General features: G+C 46.3%; 1 protein-coding gene across 18 annotated transcripts in view; it reads left to right on the top strand.

Moving 5' to 3' along the window:
• GRIP1 (glutamate receptor interacting protein 1) overlaps positions 1 to 15,190 on the top strand; it is a 478,395-nt gene that overhangs the window by 449,528 nt on the left and 13,677 nt on the right. For all 18 annotated transcript variants that reach the window (XM_021092908.1, XM_021092918.1, XM_021092914.1 and 15 more), the window contains one exon: positions 447 to 680. In XM_021092908.1, the coding sequence (XP_020948567.1) occupies positions 447 to 680 (234 nt within the window). The remainder of the gene's footprint in view (positions 1 to 446; positions 681 to 15,190) is intronic.

Genomic DNA, 15,190 nt, shown 5'->3' with positions numbered 1-15,190 from the left:
AGAAGAAGCTGTCACCTGTGTATCCACAGCCTCAACCCACCGAGAAGTTCTTCATTCATTTCTGTAAGCTATATTAAAGGTTGCCTCATGAACCCCATCTTTAGAGCCCACTCAGTGGAAAGTTAATGCTTAAAATGTAGTTTGTAGTAAGCAGATGTTAGAGCTTTTCAGTTTGCCTCAAACCTGCCAGGGGTGGTATTTGATTAAATAAACTCAACGGCTTAAGTACTTAAATTGGATTTGAGATGTGCCTTATAAATGTCACTTGCAAAACATTTTCTCAGACTTCCCTTGTGCAATTACTATGTCCATTCTCCAGCCTTTGGTTATGCCCTGAAGAGGCCGTATTTTGACTGGGCAGAAGGAGGAATGTGCTTAATGTTGAGCAACCGAACCCTTTTCTTAGTCCGTGGTTTAATTGTTTCTGAAAATTGTCAATGCCACAGGCAACAATCATGTCGGGGAGTACGATGAGTTTGAATCACGAGGCCCCTACACCTCGCAGTCAGCTGGGGCGACAGGCCAGCTTCCAGGAACGGAGCAGCTCACGGCCACACTATAGCCAAACCACTCGGAGCAACACTCTGCCCTCAGATGTGGGCAGGAAGTCTGTCACCCTGAGGAAAATGAAACAAGAAATAAAGGAGATCATGTCCCCAACGCCTGTGGAGCTGCACAAGGTCAGGAAGCTTTCTTTTCTTCCCTTGGGGTCACATTTCGCAGGCATTGGGCACACCGTGGGCGTCCTGGTGCAAGCCTGATCGTGACATCCTACTGTGGGCTCAGCCCAGGGGAGAGGCCAGAGCAGTAAGGCAGATCATCAGAGATACTGTTCTCAAAACAAGATCTTTGAGCGGTGATCTCATAAAATGGGAAACATGGGCTTTCAAACAGGGGGTTGATCCAAAATGTATTTCTGGCTGAAATCTTCTCACAGAAGTTTGAGGTTCCAGGGTCACACGGTGCTTTAATGAATCGATCGGTTATTCCAACTTCATTGCAAAGGGGAAGGATTTTCTAAATGTCATTCATTGCTAGCTTCAGTGAAAAGGGATTTCAGTGGTGTTGGAAGCTTAATCATCAATTACAGACTTCTCAGTAGATGGGTATATTATTCAGGGGACTTGAAGTTCCCTTGGAGACATGATTCGGATGTCTTGGGTCAGGAGAGGGTAAGCCCTGGTTATGTTCCATCTCTGCTATGATAATTGCTTCACTGTACTTCTTGGAAGAAAACCCATGATTGCAAACAGAACTGAATTTGAGTTGCTGGCAGAGTTTAATAAGGCATATGTAGGTGACAGAGTCTGTGGAAGCCTGGGCCAGGGAAAGCAGTGAAAGGGAGGTTTCTCTTGTTTTCTTTTGTCAAACTCTAATGCTTGTTGTCGCTATTAATATGTAAGGATGTACAGATAATAACAATCTCAGCCCATTTTTCTTGGGAGCCAAGACCTTCGCTGTAGTTAATAATCTGTTGACTAGGAATGAGTTATTTGTCTTATCCACAAGAGCAAATAAATGTCAGGTTGAGGGAAGGTAATAGGCCAGCGACTCCCTTTTTCCTCTAAAGACGTCGTTCTCTCTAACTGCCTATTAAAAAGTATCTCTTTATGGAGTTCTTGCTATGGCATAGTGGGTTAAAGATCTGGTGCAGGTCGTAGCTGCAGCTCAAATTTGAACCCTGGCCTGGGAACTTGCATATGCCTCAGGTGCAGCCAAAAAAAAAAAAAAAAAAATAGTAGCTATTTATTGAGCAGCCAAAAAAGGACATGGTGAAATAAAGGATTGTATGGAAAGTTGGGTTCTGAACTCTGTGTTCCAATCCTGGGTTCATTCTTTCATTCCTCATTCATTCATGCAGTACACAGACTACATACATTACTTAATGTATTGTGGGCACTCCCATTGAGGCTCAGCAGTTATGAAGCCAACTAGCATCCATGAGAATGTGGGTTCAATCCCCACCGTCACTCAGTAGGTTGAGGATCCCGCATTGCCGTGGCTATGATGTGGGCCAGCAGCTGTGGCTCCAATTCTACCCCTAGCCCAGTTACTTCCATATGCTGTAGGTGTGGCCCTGAAAGAGAGAAAGAAAGAGAGAAAGAGAAAGAAAGAAAGAAGGAAAGAAAGAAGGAAAGAAAGAAAGAAAGAAAGAAAGAAAGAAAGAAAGAAAGAAAGAAAGAGAAAGAAAGAAAGAAAGAAAGAAAGAAAGAAAGAAGGAAAGAAAGAAGGAAAGAAAGAAGGAAAGAAAGAAAGAAAGAAAGAAAGAAAGAAAGAAAGAAAGAAAGAAGGAAAGAAAGAAAGAAAGAAAGAAAGAAAGAAAGAAAGAAAGAAAGAGAAAGAAAGAAAGAAAGAAAGAAAGAAAGAAAGAAAGAAAGAAAGAAAAAAAGAAAAGAATTGTGAACTCCCTATCCTGGGAGCACATAGTCTAATGGGGAGACAGTCCAGAAACAGTAGGAAGATAGTGGAATTCCTTATGATTCACACAAGACTAGGCTGCCTTAGGGGATGGGAGGGGACCCTAACCCACTATTGAGGAACTTGGAAGGCTTCCTAGATGTAGGTGTTGACTCCGCAGGAATGTGGAGGATGGGAAGACATTCGGAAGCACAGAAACACAATGGGTTAAGAACACAACATGGTAGGAGTTCCCGTTGTGGATCAGTGGTTAACAAATCCGACTAGGAACCACTAGGTTGAGGGCTCAATCCCCGGCCTCCCTCAGTGGGTTAAGGATCAGGCATTCCATGAGCTGTAGTATAAGTCGCAGACTCGGTTCGGATCTGGTGTTGCTGTGGCTCTGGCGTAGGCTGGCAGCTACAGCTCCGATTAGACCCCTAGCCTGGGAACCTCTATATGCCACGGGAGCGGCCCTAGAAAAGCCAAAAAAAAAAAAAAAAAAAACCGCAACATAATATTTGTGAGGATTTGGGTTTGATCCCTGGCTTCAAACACTTGTGTGGCAGTGTATGACTTGAGGGGTCACAGATCACGGACCCCGCTTGACCTAGTAAATAGGACGCTTCTTTCCTCCATCACCTGAGTCATTTCCCCTCAGTGGTGGCAGTTAGTGCATTTCCCCTATGGCTTCACTCTTCTTTTGAATTGATGCCGAAGAGAATAAGACGCTCAGAAGTAGATGGTGTCCTGGGCATTTTAAGACATCCCAAATGATCTCGTTAAGGGAAAATTTTGCAGAGGATATGGAATCCTGGGAGCAGTTTATGCTCATAGCTTAGGTATCTTTTCTTTTTTAAGTGAATTCAGTTCCCCAGCTGGGGCATCCACATGTTTGTTGTTAAAGACACTGTCCAGTTCTGACCTGCTTGAGAGGAGAGATGGTCATGAGCAGAGTCCCTTTACTCAGAGCAAAGACAGGTGATTGTGCTGGTGCCTAGCTTGGGGGCGTCCTCTGAACGCTGAAGATTACCTGACACCATGAGAAAGCACAGTGCCTTGTGGATGGAATGGGATTATCATCCCGCTGGGGTGCTGCTAGCCTGTAGGAAACCTTCCTAGAATTAAGGAAACGGCGTCTTTGGGGGGGGCGGGTGGTGGAGAGGGGACCAAAGAAATGAAATGTATCCGTTCCTCAAGTTGAAAATCACCCTGAGCCAGACCACACAGCTTGGCACATGGGATGAGGGCTGATTTTCAGTTCCCTGAGCCCCTTGGGTAGACTTTTCTAAATAGACCTCATGACGGAATTCCCACGGGGCTGCAGAGACTGGAGTAGAGAGGCTGGCAAGGGTCAATAGCACACCATTCTGAACACGCCTGGTGTCAGTTTCCAGTTGCCATCTTTCTCGCGGCTGTGTCCCACGTGGTGAGAGCCGTCTCCATGGGAACAAGGCGTGGCTCTTTCTGTGTCCAAGCCAGTCCCTCCAAACTCTTCCTGTCACTAGAAGCTGCATCGAGAGGGTAGGAATGAATGGGCCCAGGATCCAGCCCCATTCCGGGGGAGAGCAAACAAAAAGCAAAAACAGCTTCATCTCCTGATGAGGATGGGTTACTGACATCGTCTTCTCATAGTGAAAGAGTAAAGTGTGGGCTTATTCTCCGATTTCTTGAGTTTCAACGTACTCCCCAGTGTCTGGCCCCTCATTTTCCACCCAGTCCTCCTCGCCCATCCCTTTTCTTCCTTGAGACCTTCCAAAAAGCCCAGCTTGGGTGAGAGTCCACGTGGTTTTCGTGCATCTCACATCATCTCCCGTGTCTGAGTCTCTGCCCCCTCCCAGCAGGTCTTCCTTCAAGCTGCCGACACTCTTTCCTGATCTCAAAAGGCTAATTGTCCTTCTTGATACTTGGGGACAAACAGAGGAGCACAGCCTCACTTCCCTCTTTTGGCCGTGTGGGCAGAGGAAGATGCAGGCGCTGGAGTGGAGATTTGGTACTTAGATGAGAGTTGCGGGGAGGACAGTGAGGGGTCACAGGGAAGTGATACTCATGTCTCCAGGGGCCTCTGCCTCTCAAACTTTCTTGGCTAAGACACCGTCCAAAATACATTTTACCTTGCAACTCAGTACACACATACGCCCGCACTCATGGGTATAAGTGAATCCAAAAAATGTATTGCATGGGGTATACTCCAATGTTTTCTGTTCTGTTTCTTTGCAAATGCTGTCGCATTAGGCTGATTTCAAGATATTTAATTGGTCTCAACCAAAAGTTGGGTGACTGTAGCCTTAGAGCTTGTGAACCTCTGATGGCCTTTATCATCATCCCATTGAGTGGATGCTATTAAAAGGCAGGTTCCTAAACCCAACCCAGACTTACCCTGTCAGCATTTTCTGGGAGTAGGGGGACAAGAATGTGAGCAATCTCTTAACAGAGTCTTCTGTGCCCTAAACACTGAGAATCCCTCCCTTAGGTTCTGCCAGCAGGAGGTAATTATTCTGGTCATGAAATCAGAGGCAACAGCTGGGTGGCAGAGGAAAGCAGAAATGAGGTTGCATCTTTGGCCCTGGAGCCTCTGAGTTTTATCTTTAAAATGAATTCTGGTTTGTACTATGGCTTATCACAGATTTTTTTTCTCTTTGCAGATAAGGAGCCTGTGGTCTTAGCTACACTTCATTGATAACCCCTCTTTTCTTTCTGAAGTTTAAATATTCTTTGCATCCACTTCATCTATTTCTGAGATGAATTTAGCTTCACTTCCCTTTGCGAACTTTAAGGCAAACTTTTTTTTTTTTCAGTAGAGTAGAGAACTCTCCACATTCAGAGCATTTGGACTTTTAAAAAAAAGTCATTTCCTTTTGTCCTATCCTTTGTGTTTTTCAATAAAATCATATTCCCTGTATGCAGCTGTTTTTACTTAATTTTTTTACAGAAAGCTTTTTAAAATTATTTATGAGCATCTTCTTTTATTTATGGCTCCTGATGGCATGACCCTTGAACATTCGAATCACTCACAAGGAACCCCATTATTTCTTGTAGCTATGTTTTCTTTTCTTTTTTCTTTTTGTCTTTTTAGGGTCACACCTGCAGCATATGGAAGTTCCCAGGATAGGGAGTCGAATCAGAGCTACAGCTGCCAGCTTACACTACAGCCTCAGCAACTTGGGTTCCAAGCCACATCTATGACCTACACCACAGCTCACGGCAACACCAGATCCTTAACCCACTGAGCGAAGCCAGGGATCAAACCCTTGTCCTCATGGATACTGGTCAGGTTCGTGACTGCTGAGCCATGACGGGAACTCCTCCTGTAGCTGTGTTTTCTAATATCAGCCCTTCTCCTAGCCAAGTTGACTTTGCAATTTCACTATATTTGATGGCTTTGAGAGTGGACCTTTGTTCTTTCTGATATGATAAAGTTGTTTTACTGCTTGGAAGGCGTGTCATTTTTGGCATTTAATGCCCACTTCTTTTTTTTTTTTGTCTTTTTGCCTTTTCTAGGGCCACTCCTGCAGCATATGGAGGTTCCCAGGCTAGGGGTCTAATCGGAGCTGTAGCCACCGGCCTACGCCAGAGCCACAGCAATGCGGGATCCAAGCCACGTCTGCAACCTACACCACAGCTCACGGCAACGCCGGATCCTTAACCCACTGAGCGAGGCCAGGGATTGAACCTGCAGTCTCATTGTTCCTAGTCGTATCCATTAACCACAGAGCCATGATGGGAACTCCAATGCCCACTTCATTTGCAGCATTCTCCCCACATCAGAAACAGGCTCAACCCTAGGAGGAACTATGAAGTGGAAATCTCTTTCTTTTTTTGGCACCTATGTTTTCATCAGATGTTTGCAGTTGGTGCCTAAGATCAGATGAGCTGTCAGGCAGAGGGAGGTTTGGTCACAGTCTGACAGGCATTAGCGACATCACTGCTCTGAACCACAGTTTCCACACTTGGCAAAGAAGGGGCAGGACCACCCAGTATGAGAGGAAGAGACGTCTCAAATAGCGTTTTCCCTGATGAAGTCACCATTGAATCTTACTTCAGTGGCACAGTATCAGAAACCCAGAAAGTGACATTGCTTCCAGATCCCAGCCTTAAAAAAGATTCCGGCAGAAGTTCTCATCGTGGCTCAGCGGCAACAAACCTGACTAGGATCCATGAGGATTCAGGTTCCATCTCTGGCCTCGCTCGGTAGGTTAAGGATCCGGCGTTGCCATGAGCTGTGGTGTAGGTCGAAGATGAGGCTCAGATCCAGTGTTGCTGTGGCTGTGGCATAGGCTGACAGATGCAGCTCTGATTCAACCCTCGCCTGGGCATCTCCAGATGCCATGGGTGCGGCCCTAGAAAGACAAAAAAAAAAAAAAAAAAAAAAAAAGATTCAGGCAGCGACCTTAGAGCCTCCAGAGATGGAGGTATAAGCCAGAATCTGTTTACAAAGACAGAGGGACCTGTGTCTAATTACTAGTCACTCCATCAGTCTAAGTCTCTCTCTAAAACCAGGGGCAGCTGAGAGTCAAACGTTGTCGGGGGAACGTGGAGCTATATAACAAAGGGTGAAGTTTAGGTTGTATGTTTTATATGAGTAGTGACTTCCAGCCCTGGCAGTCTTCAAAATGGATTGTTTCCATCAGCTTCCCTTGTCTTATGATTCTGTTAAAACCTACTTTTCAAAAATGTAAAAAGCAGGGAGTTCCCGTCGTGGTGCAGTGGTTGGTGACTCCGACTAAGAACCATGAGGTTTCAGGTTCAATCCCTTGCCTTGCTCAGTGGGTTAAGGATCCGGTGTTGCCGTGAGCTGTGGTGTGGGTCGCAGACATGGCTCGTATCCCGTGTTGCTGTGGCTCTGGTTAGGCCAGCGGCTACAACTCCAATTCGACCCCTAGCTTGGGAACCTCCGGATGCCGCGGGAGCGGTCCTAGAAAAGGCAAAAAGACCAAAAAAAAAAAAAAAAAAAATGCAAAAAGCAAAAATCAGAACTTCCTATTGTGGCTCAGGGGGTTAAGAACCCCACAGAGTGTCTGTGAAGATGTGGGTTTGATCCCTGGCCTCGCTCAGTGGGTTAAGGATCCAGCATTGCCACAAGCAGTGGAATGACAAAGCTTGTTCAGAGGGGGCATGAAGAATTTATATATATTTCAGTCCACGGAGGGGAAAAAAAAGAGAAAGCTGGAAAGAGATTTCCAAGTTAAAATGAAAGCTGCTCGATGACTTATAGGGAAATAAAAGCAAAGCCTTTGAGCTTATCTTTTCCTGGGAGAGAACTCAATTTGCATCCTGTCCCTTCTCTACAAGTCGCTGTTCACCTTTATAGAGTCTGAGCTCTGAGCAGTAGAAATGAGAAGTCAGCAGTGGGGTCCCCTAGACTCACACGCCCCTTAGGCAGGCTTGTTAGGCAGTGTTCTAGGGCGCCCGATTTCTCCGTTTTTGATCTCTCACTTCTGTCAAGGATCTACCCCTATCTCTCTTCAGAAATATTAATAGCTTCCCTTAAGTCTAGCCCTGGCCGGGGGATCATTCATCTTTTTCTGTCATCTTTGCTTGTCTCTGTTGTGATCAAATGTGTTTATTAATAGGTTGTAGAATATTCTGTTATCTGCAGGATGTTCATTTACAGCTGAGGTAGCTCCCTGGGGGTCACTCTGTCTCCCTGATGTCCTGGTCCTTGGAGAGGTGCCCGCGGGACCTCTTCCTCCACCACGATCTGCTCCGGGGAGAATCACCTTGAAAACGATCTAACCCAGGGCCAGTCTTTTTCTTCCCCTTAGATGAAGCACAGGTTCTTTTTGTTTGAGGATCTTTGCAGGGTCAAACCACTGCATTCCCTGGAATGGTGAAATAAAATCCACACTGTTGGTGCTCAGTGCAGTGGGCGTTCGGTGAGTTACAGCTTGTCATCCTTCCTGAAAGACAGTGAGCCTGACCCCAGATTCCCACGGGTCCAGAGGGTGGGTGAAGGGTGTGCCTCTTACCCAGAGACGTGTGTGACCCCTGAAGTGAGGAGGACCACTGTGATTTATAATAAGTATGTATTTGGTCTTGGTCCCAGTTGCTGGCACAGAGCTCTAAAACCCTTGAAATTTCTTAAGTAGAGAGGGATAAAGATGTCTTTTGTTATGTGAATGAGGTGCCTTCTGGAGGCACTTAAGGATGGGGGCTGGTTGCCAGTGGAGCCAACCCTGGGATTGAAGGGTTGGAAGTTTCAGTCCCACCCCTGACTTCCAGGGAGGGGCAGGAAGTTGCAGGTGAAATCCCTCACCCATGGCCAATGACTAAATCAGTGGTACCTGTGGAAGGAAGCCTCCATAAAACCCAAAAGGACAGGTCTTGGAGAGCTTCCGGGTCAGTGAGCCCATGGAGATGCTGGAAGAGTGGTGCCCTGCGCCCTTCCCACGTACCTGCCCCCAAAGAGTCTCTTCCATCAGGCTGCTCCTGAGTTATATCCTTGGATAATAAACCAGAGAGCTGGTAAGTTCTGTGAGCCCCTCTAGCGAATGGGGCAAACCCAAGGCATGGGCTGCTGGAACCTCTGATCTGGAGCTGGTTGGCCAAATGCGTGGGTGACAACCTGCGTCTGAAATGGTGGGGTGCGGGGGGATAGTATTGTAAGACTGACCCCTTAACATGTGGTCTGACACTACCTCCAGGCAAAAAAATGTCAGGTTTGAGTTGAATTGGTAGGACACCCAGCTGGTGTTGCAGGATGCATGGTGGTATAGGGAACCTAATGCTCTCTCTCTCTCTCTCTCTCTCTCTCTCTCTCTCTCTCTCTCTCTCTCTCTCTCTCCCACACACACACATGGGGATTGTGTTCAGGACATTTTCCCCGCCAAGGCCTGAGGGTTATGGAGGTCAGTAAGTTGCAGAGGGAATTGGGAAGAGCCAGGCCCGAGCAGACCTAGGAGCCAGAGAGCAGAGGCAGGTGTGGAGCAGGGCATGTGCCACAAGTAACCAGCAGGCAGGCCTAAGTCCAGATACTGGAACATCCTCTGCCAGGTTGGCTGACTTGGTGCTGCCAAGGGGAAAGGGCCAAGGGCAGAGTTGACAGTCACTAGGTGTCCATCAGCTGCCTGTGGCTTGGTTGAATCTGGAGAATTTGAAGAACGGTCTGGCTCTTTCCTCTTTGGTATGATGTGAAATGAAAGCTGCAGAGGTGCTCTAGGAGGAATTGGGAAAGTAGCCCTTAATCCCCTGTGGATTTTCAAAACTGTGATGCTTCCTGGGTTGTGACTTTATTCTGGAGGCCAAGTCAGCCCCTGAGGTGTTCAGACTCAGAGCCACCATCTAAGCTCTGACTAGCCCATGATGGAGCCCCCCCGCTTTATCCAGCCTAGGGGGCCACATGCTTGCCAGGGAGCAGCAGGAGGCAGTTGCCCATCCAATTCTCTCCTCAGCCAAGGAGACTCCCCTGACCAAAGAGCATCAGCTGCGTTTCCTACCCCCTTCATCTCGAAACCCACGCTTTTGAGTGGCAGAAGCTGAGATGGCTTCCTTTTGGGAGGGAAGAATGCATTGGGAAAGCCATACCTTTTTTTTTTTCTCTTCCAGCCCCACAGATGTTATCAAACCAAACTTGGATCCCCTTGCCCAGGCCTCCAGCAAAGCCAGTCTACTGACTCTGGGTTGTGGGGAAGGAAAGTGCTGCTTTTATTGTAGGGCATCAAGCAAGGAGTCTGGGCAGCTAATGTTTTAAATGACCAGAGCTCCTAAAGGCTTTCAGGGAGAGGTTTTAAAAGACAGGGTGAGGGAGGGGGGTTGTGGGGTGTGTGATCAGCTCATGGACATTCTCCTGATTGGGTGGTGGTGATGTAATTTGGAGTCAGCATCATCAACCTTCTGGTTCCAACAGGTCGGTCTTGTGGGCAGGTCAGTCTTGTGGGCAGCATATAGTTAACTTCTTCCACCTGCTGGGGCTCCTGCTAGCTGCAAAACAGCTCAAAAGACATGGCCCAGGGTATTATCTATAGCCCTTGAGGAGGAACGAAAGGTCTGGTCTTTGTTGAATGGCTAAACCATTATTATTTTGTCTTGCTTGACTGTTTGCATTTCATTCTGCATTTTCCTGCTTCTCTGATTAAATGTACTTTATGGAACTCAGGGAAGGCCTAGGAGGCTACAGGTTTTCTACACAGAAGAGGCAGGTGAAGGACATAGTGGGGGCGTCTGTTCTGGGAAGGCTCCATAGGGTCGTACTGGGTTACACAGATAGTATAGGATTGTCCTTGAAACCAGCATTCCTTGGACTGTCAGGTTTAAAGGAACAGGGCTATCCCAGTGGCATCTGTAAGAATAAACCCAAGTGCCTAGTGATTTGTGGGAAAATAAGAACTATCTCTGAGAAGTAGGTGTCATTTTGGTCTTTAAGGCCATCAGGCAAGAGGCCGAGCCATAGGGAGGCTGCCAGGGCTTAGGAACTGCTTCTGGGGCTGGCTGTCATTTGCCATGACATGCTCAAGATAGAGTTTAAGGCAACTGTGCCTCCTAAGTGAGCAGAGTTGGCTCTGCTGCTAAGGCTTTTCACATGTATCAGAATTGAAAACACAAGCATTAGGTTTCAGATCTTTGCCTCGAGGACATTGTTCAGACATGGGGATAAACTTGCTTAGAAATAAAAAACAAGGCTCAGCGTGAATCATGGCGAACCCCTCAGCCTCCTGTTAAAGCTTCTGTTCTCAGGAGCGTTAGAAGCAATTGCAGCGTGAACTAATGAATAGTTAAAATTGAACTGAACTTTGTCGGACCCTATCCTTGCCCAGAGTGTTTTGTTCCAAGAGGCTCACTGGCCCTTTTAGAACAGAAAAATCTAGCATTGTGTTCAGAGTCTAGATTCCCGAGGGCATCCCTTGGTCAGCATGGAATAGAAACCTTACAAGGAAAAGCTTGATTTACTTGGGCTAAGGTAGAACACGAAGAGCTCTAGCAGCTGGGAGCAGTGCATGTAGATGCTCAGGGAAAGCCACAAAAGGGCTCTGATGAGAAAAAATATAGCTGACCTGATAAATTATTCATCTTTTGTTGGTTGGGTAGTTGGAAATGGATAAAAGCTCCCTGACCAGCTAGGAGATATGTCCAGGGGGAAAAAAAAATCATGATTGGCTGAAAGGAACACAGCAGATGAGGTCAGATATCCTAGTACTGAGATCCTAGAGCTTATGTATTCTAACTGAATGTGTCCGTTCATCAAGTTCAAGAGTCAGCGTCTTCATTAGTTGGAAGGGCATGATTCTGCTGCACAGACTAGTTGGGAGATCAGAAGCAATCACTTGTAGGAAAGTGCCTGGATAAGGGATGCATCTGGGGGTCGCGGGGTAGGGGGATGTGACTTAAACCTTGGAATCCTTAGAATTATTTCTCGGCAGGAAATAATTCAGAAGTAACCACTACCCATCTCCAGCTAGAGAGGCGGGCAATAGCTACCTGGCACAATTTATTGTTGCTGCTTTTGAGAGCAGCCAGCTGTATGTCCCATTTTTGTGAAAGATTGATTCCTGGAATCTTACGTTTGTAACATCTTAAAATCATTTCATTTTGTTATTTGCTATTTCCAGGAGAACCACAGAGCTGGCTATTAAAATTCAGTCTCCTCTAACCTTAGGATATCTTTCTAGAGGAACAGATGACTTTCAACTTTAAACCATTTATTAGCCTCTTATCCTGATGAGCTGGGTATAGAGATGCATCACGTCAAAGGCTCAGGAAAGCCAAGCCTCTTAGCCAGCAGCTGTGACTTGACAGTTAATGAGCTACTCTGCTAACCCGCTCTGGTTGACAATCTGTCTCTACCATTGTGGTTAATGTGTCACCACCGCCAGTGTTGGCAGTGTTTGGTGACAGTCCTCCTTCTGCCCTTCCTGGGTTCTGGCCTGTGGAGCAGACTCCCAAGAATCACAGGTTAATTGAGCAATGAAGACCTTTGCTATTATCCAGGCCCACACCAAATGTACCCCAGATGCAAGGGTCTCAGGTCACTGTGTTGAGAAATAACGTCTCAGAGCTAAGACAGAGGTGGGCTTCCTAATGCCGTTTGCAGGCATAGGCTTTGCATGCTGATAGAGCTGAAAGGTGTAGCCAGGCTTGCAAAGCAGACTTGTCCATCCACAGCCCCAACCAGCCATAGGCAGAGGGTCTGTGGGACTGCTCTCCAAACCTATACCCGGGGAACAGAGATAACCAGGAGGCACCACCTCTGCCCCAGGTGTGCTGTTTGTCACATGGAGAGAACATGACTAGAAGCAAGGATGGAAAGGAGGCCTAAGGACAAGAGGAGCCACAGACAAAGCTGAAGAGGGGCACCTAAGCAGGGACCTAGACCCAAGTGATTTCCTCCACTAGTAAACAGTGTCTTAAGAACAGTGGAGGCGTTCCCGTCGTGGCGCAGTGGTTAACAAATCTGACTAGGAACCGTGAGGTTGCAGGTTCGATCCCTGGCCTCCCTCAATGGGTTAAGGATCTGGCGTTGCCATGAGCTGTGGTGTAGGTTGCAGACGTGACTCAGATCCCTCATTGCTGTGGCTGTGGCGTAGGCCAGCAGCTGTAGCTCCGATTCGACTCCTAGCCTGGGAACCTCCGGATGCTGCAGGAGCAGCCCAAGAAATGGCAAAAAGACAAAAAAAAAAAAAAAAAAAAAGAATAGTGGAATATCGCCAACTCTATTAGGTATTTGCCAGCATCACTACCCCCCGCCTTTGTACCCATCTCCCCCTGTTCTTCCCCTCCCTCCCTTTGGAAAAGGAGCATGAGGATGGGAAGAAAAGGACTAGAATATAAATCAGAAGTGCTTCCTCCAATCAGGGCAGGAAATATTCATTGTAAGTCCTTGATCTCTTGTGCCAGAAAACAAAGATGTTTTTAGAGGAAATGGGTCATATCAAAAGGACATAAGACTCAAGATGGACTCACCTGGGCCAAAGCTAAGAGAACTTGGGTACCCACAAGAATAGTGATTCAATTGATTGTAACTCATCGTATATATTAAAAGCTCATAGGTTCACTCTGATACTTCTAAAAGGTCATTCCCAGAGTTCCAGCTGTGGCACAGTGGGTTAAGAATCTAACTGCTGTGGCTCAGGTTGCTTTGGAGGTACAGGTTTCATCCTTGGCCCTGCACCGTAGGTTAAAAGGTCCAACGTTGCCGTAGCTCACAGCTGTGGCTCGGATTCCATCCCTGGCCCAGGAACCTCCATATGCCTCAGGTGCAACCAGTAAAAAAATTGTTTTAAAATTATTCCCAGGAGTTCCCGCTGTGGCACAATGGGCTCTGCAGCATCTGGGGAGTGCTGGGTCATGAGTTTGATCCCTAGCCCTGATCCTTGGCCCTGGAACTCCATTTGCCAGGGGCTGGCCAAAAAAAAAAAAAAAAAAAAAAAAAAAAGATAAATAGTTATTCCTAGGCCCCCTTCATCAAAGAAACCTCACTGGGACACCATTGGAAATTGAGGGCACTTATTTCCTCTTTTAAAAATGAAAGAATTGGCATTCATTTTGCCTTTTTTGGATGAACTGTACTTCAGGGTAACCAGACAACACTAATTGAAGAAAGGATAATCCTTCAGGTTCTCCTGCGGCATTGTCACTGCAGCAGCTTGGGTCTGTGCTATAGTGTGAGTTCCCTGGCCCAGGAACTTCCACATGCCACAGGCATGGCCAAAAAAGAATTTACAAAAGAATTCCAGCTAATAAATAAAGAAGCTATTAAAAGCTTTTTAAAAGTTTTAACATTTTGCAACCTCAGATAAAATGATTGATTCAGACAATGGAATTAAAGGTTACTGCTGAATGGAAGAATTAAGCTGCCATGCCCTGAACCCACCCTAAGTGAGACACTTAGATATTGAGTGACTGAAGTCGTGGGCAGCACCTTGTCCCACCTGTGATCTATTCATACCCCTCCCCCCCCGAAGCTGATTCTGACTCCAATAAAGCTTCCAGAGCTAATTTCCATGTAAAGGAAATTCCATGGAAATTGGGGGGTAGAAGAGCAGACTGTGGAGCAAATGACATGGTTTCCACAATAAGTCAGTAGCGTAGGGGAAAAGGATGGGACCCGCTCTAGGTAAGAGGACATTTAAGAGACCTAACACCGATGCTGGGACCTTGCTGGAATCCTGGTTTGAAGAAACCAGCTCTAAAAACCACTAAACCACTTTTTGAGACGATCAGGGAAACTTTAATACAGATTAGATATTAGAATATGTCAAGAAGAGTTGATTTTTTTTGAATGAATTAATGACACAGGTTATGTAAGAAAGTGATCATATTTTTTAGAGTTTCGTACTGAGGTATATAAGACTGAAATGACACTGGTATTTGCCTTAAATACTCCCCCAAAGAAGAAAAAAGATGAGGGGGGGAATGAAGTAAGTGTGGCCCGCTCTTGATGCTTGTAAGATCTGAGTGATGAACATATGAGGACTCATGGTTCTAGCCCCTCTGCTCTTTTTTTTCCCCCAACTATAGATTGTTTTATTTATTTATTTATTACTCAGTGAATTTATCACATCTGTAGTTGTATAATGATCATAACAATCCAGTTTCACAGGATTTCCATCCCACAACCCAAGCACATCCCCCCACCCTCCAAACTGTCTCCTCTGGAAACCATAAGTTTTTCAATGTCTGTGAGTCAGCATCTGTTCTGCAAAGAAGTTCAGCCTGTCCTTTTTTTCAGATTCCACATGTCAGTGAAAGCATTTGATGTTGGTGTCTCATTGTATGGCTGACTTCACTTAGCATGATAATTTCTAGGTCCATCCATGTTGCTAAGAATGCTGGTATTTCATTCCTTTTAATGGCTGAG

This window comes from Sus scrofa, chromosome 5 (assembly GCF_000003025.6).
Source record: "Sus scrofa isolate TJ Tabasco breed Duroc chromosome 5, Sscrofa11.1, whole genome shotgun sequence".
Taxonomy (NCBI): domain Eukaryota; kingdom Metazoa; phylum Chordata; class Mammalia; order Artiodactyla; family Suidae; genus Sus; species Sus scrofa.
Note: the sequence above shows the minus strand (reverse complement) of the source record. Positions and strands in the feature narration are given on the sequence as shown.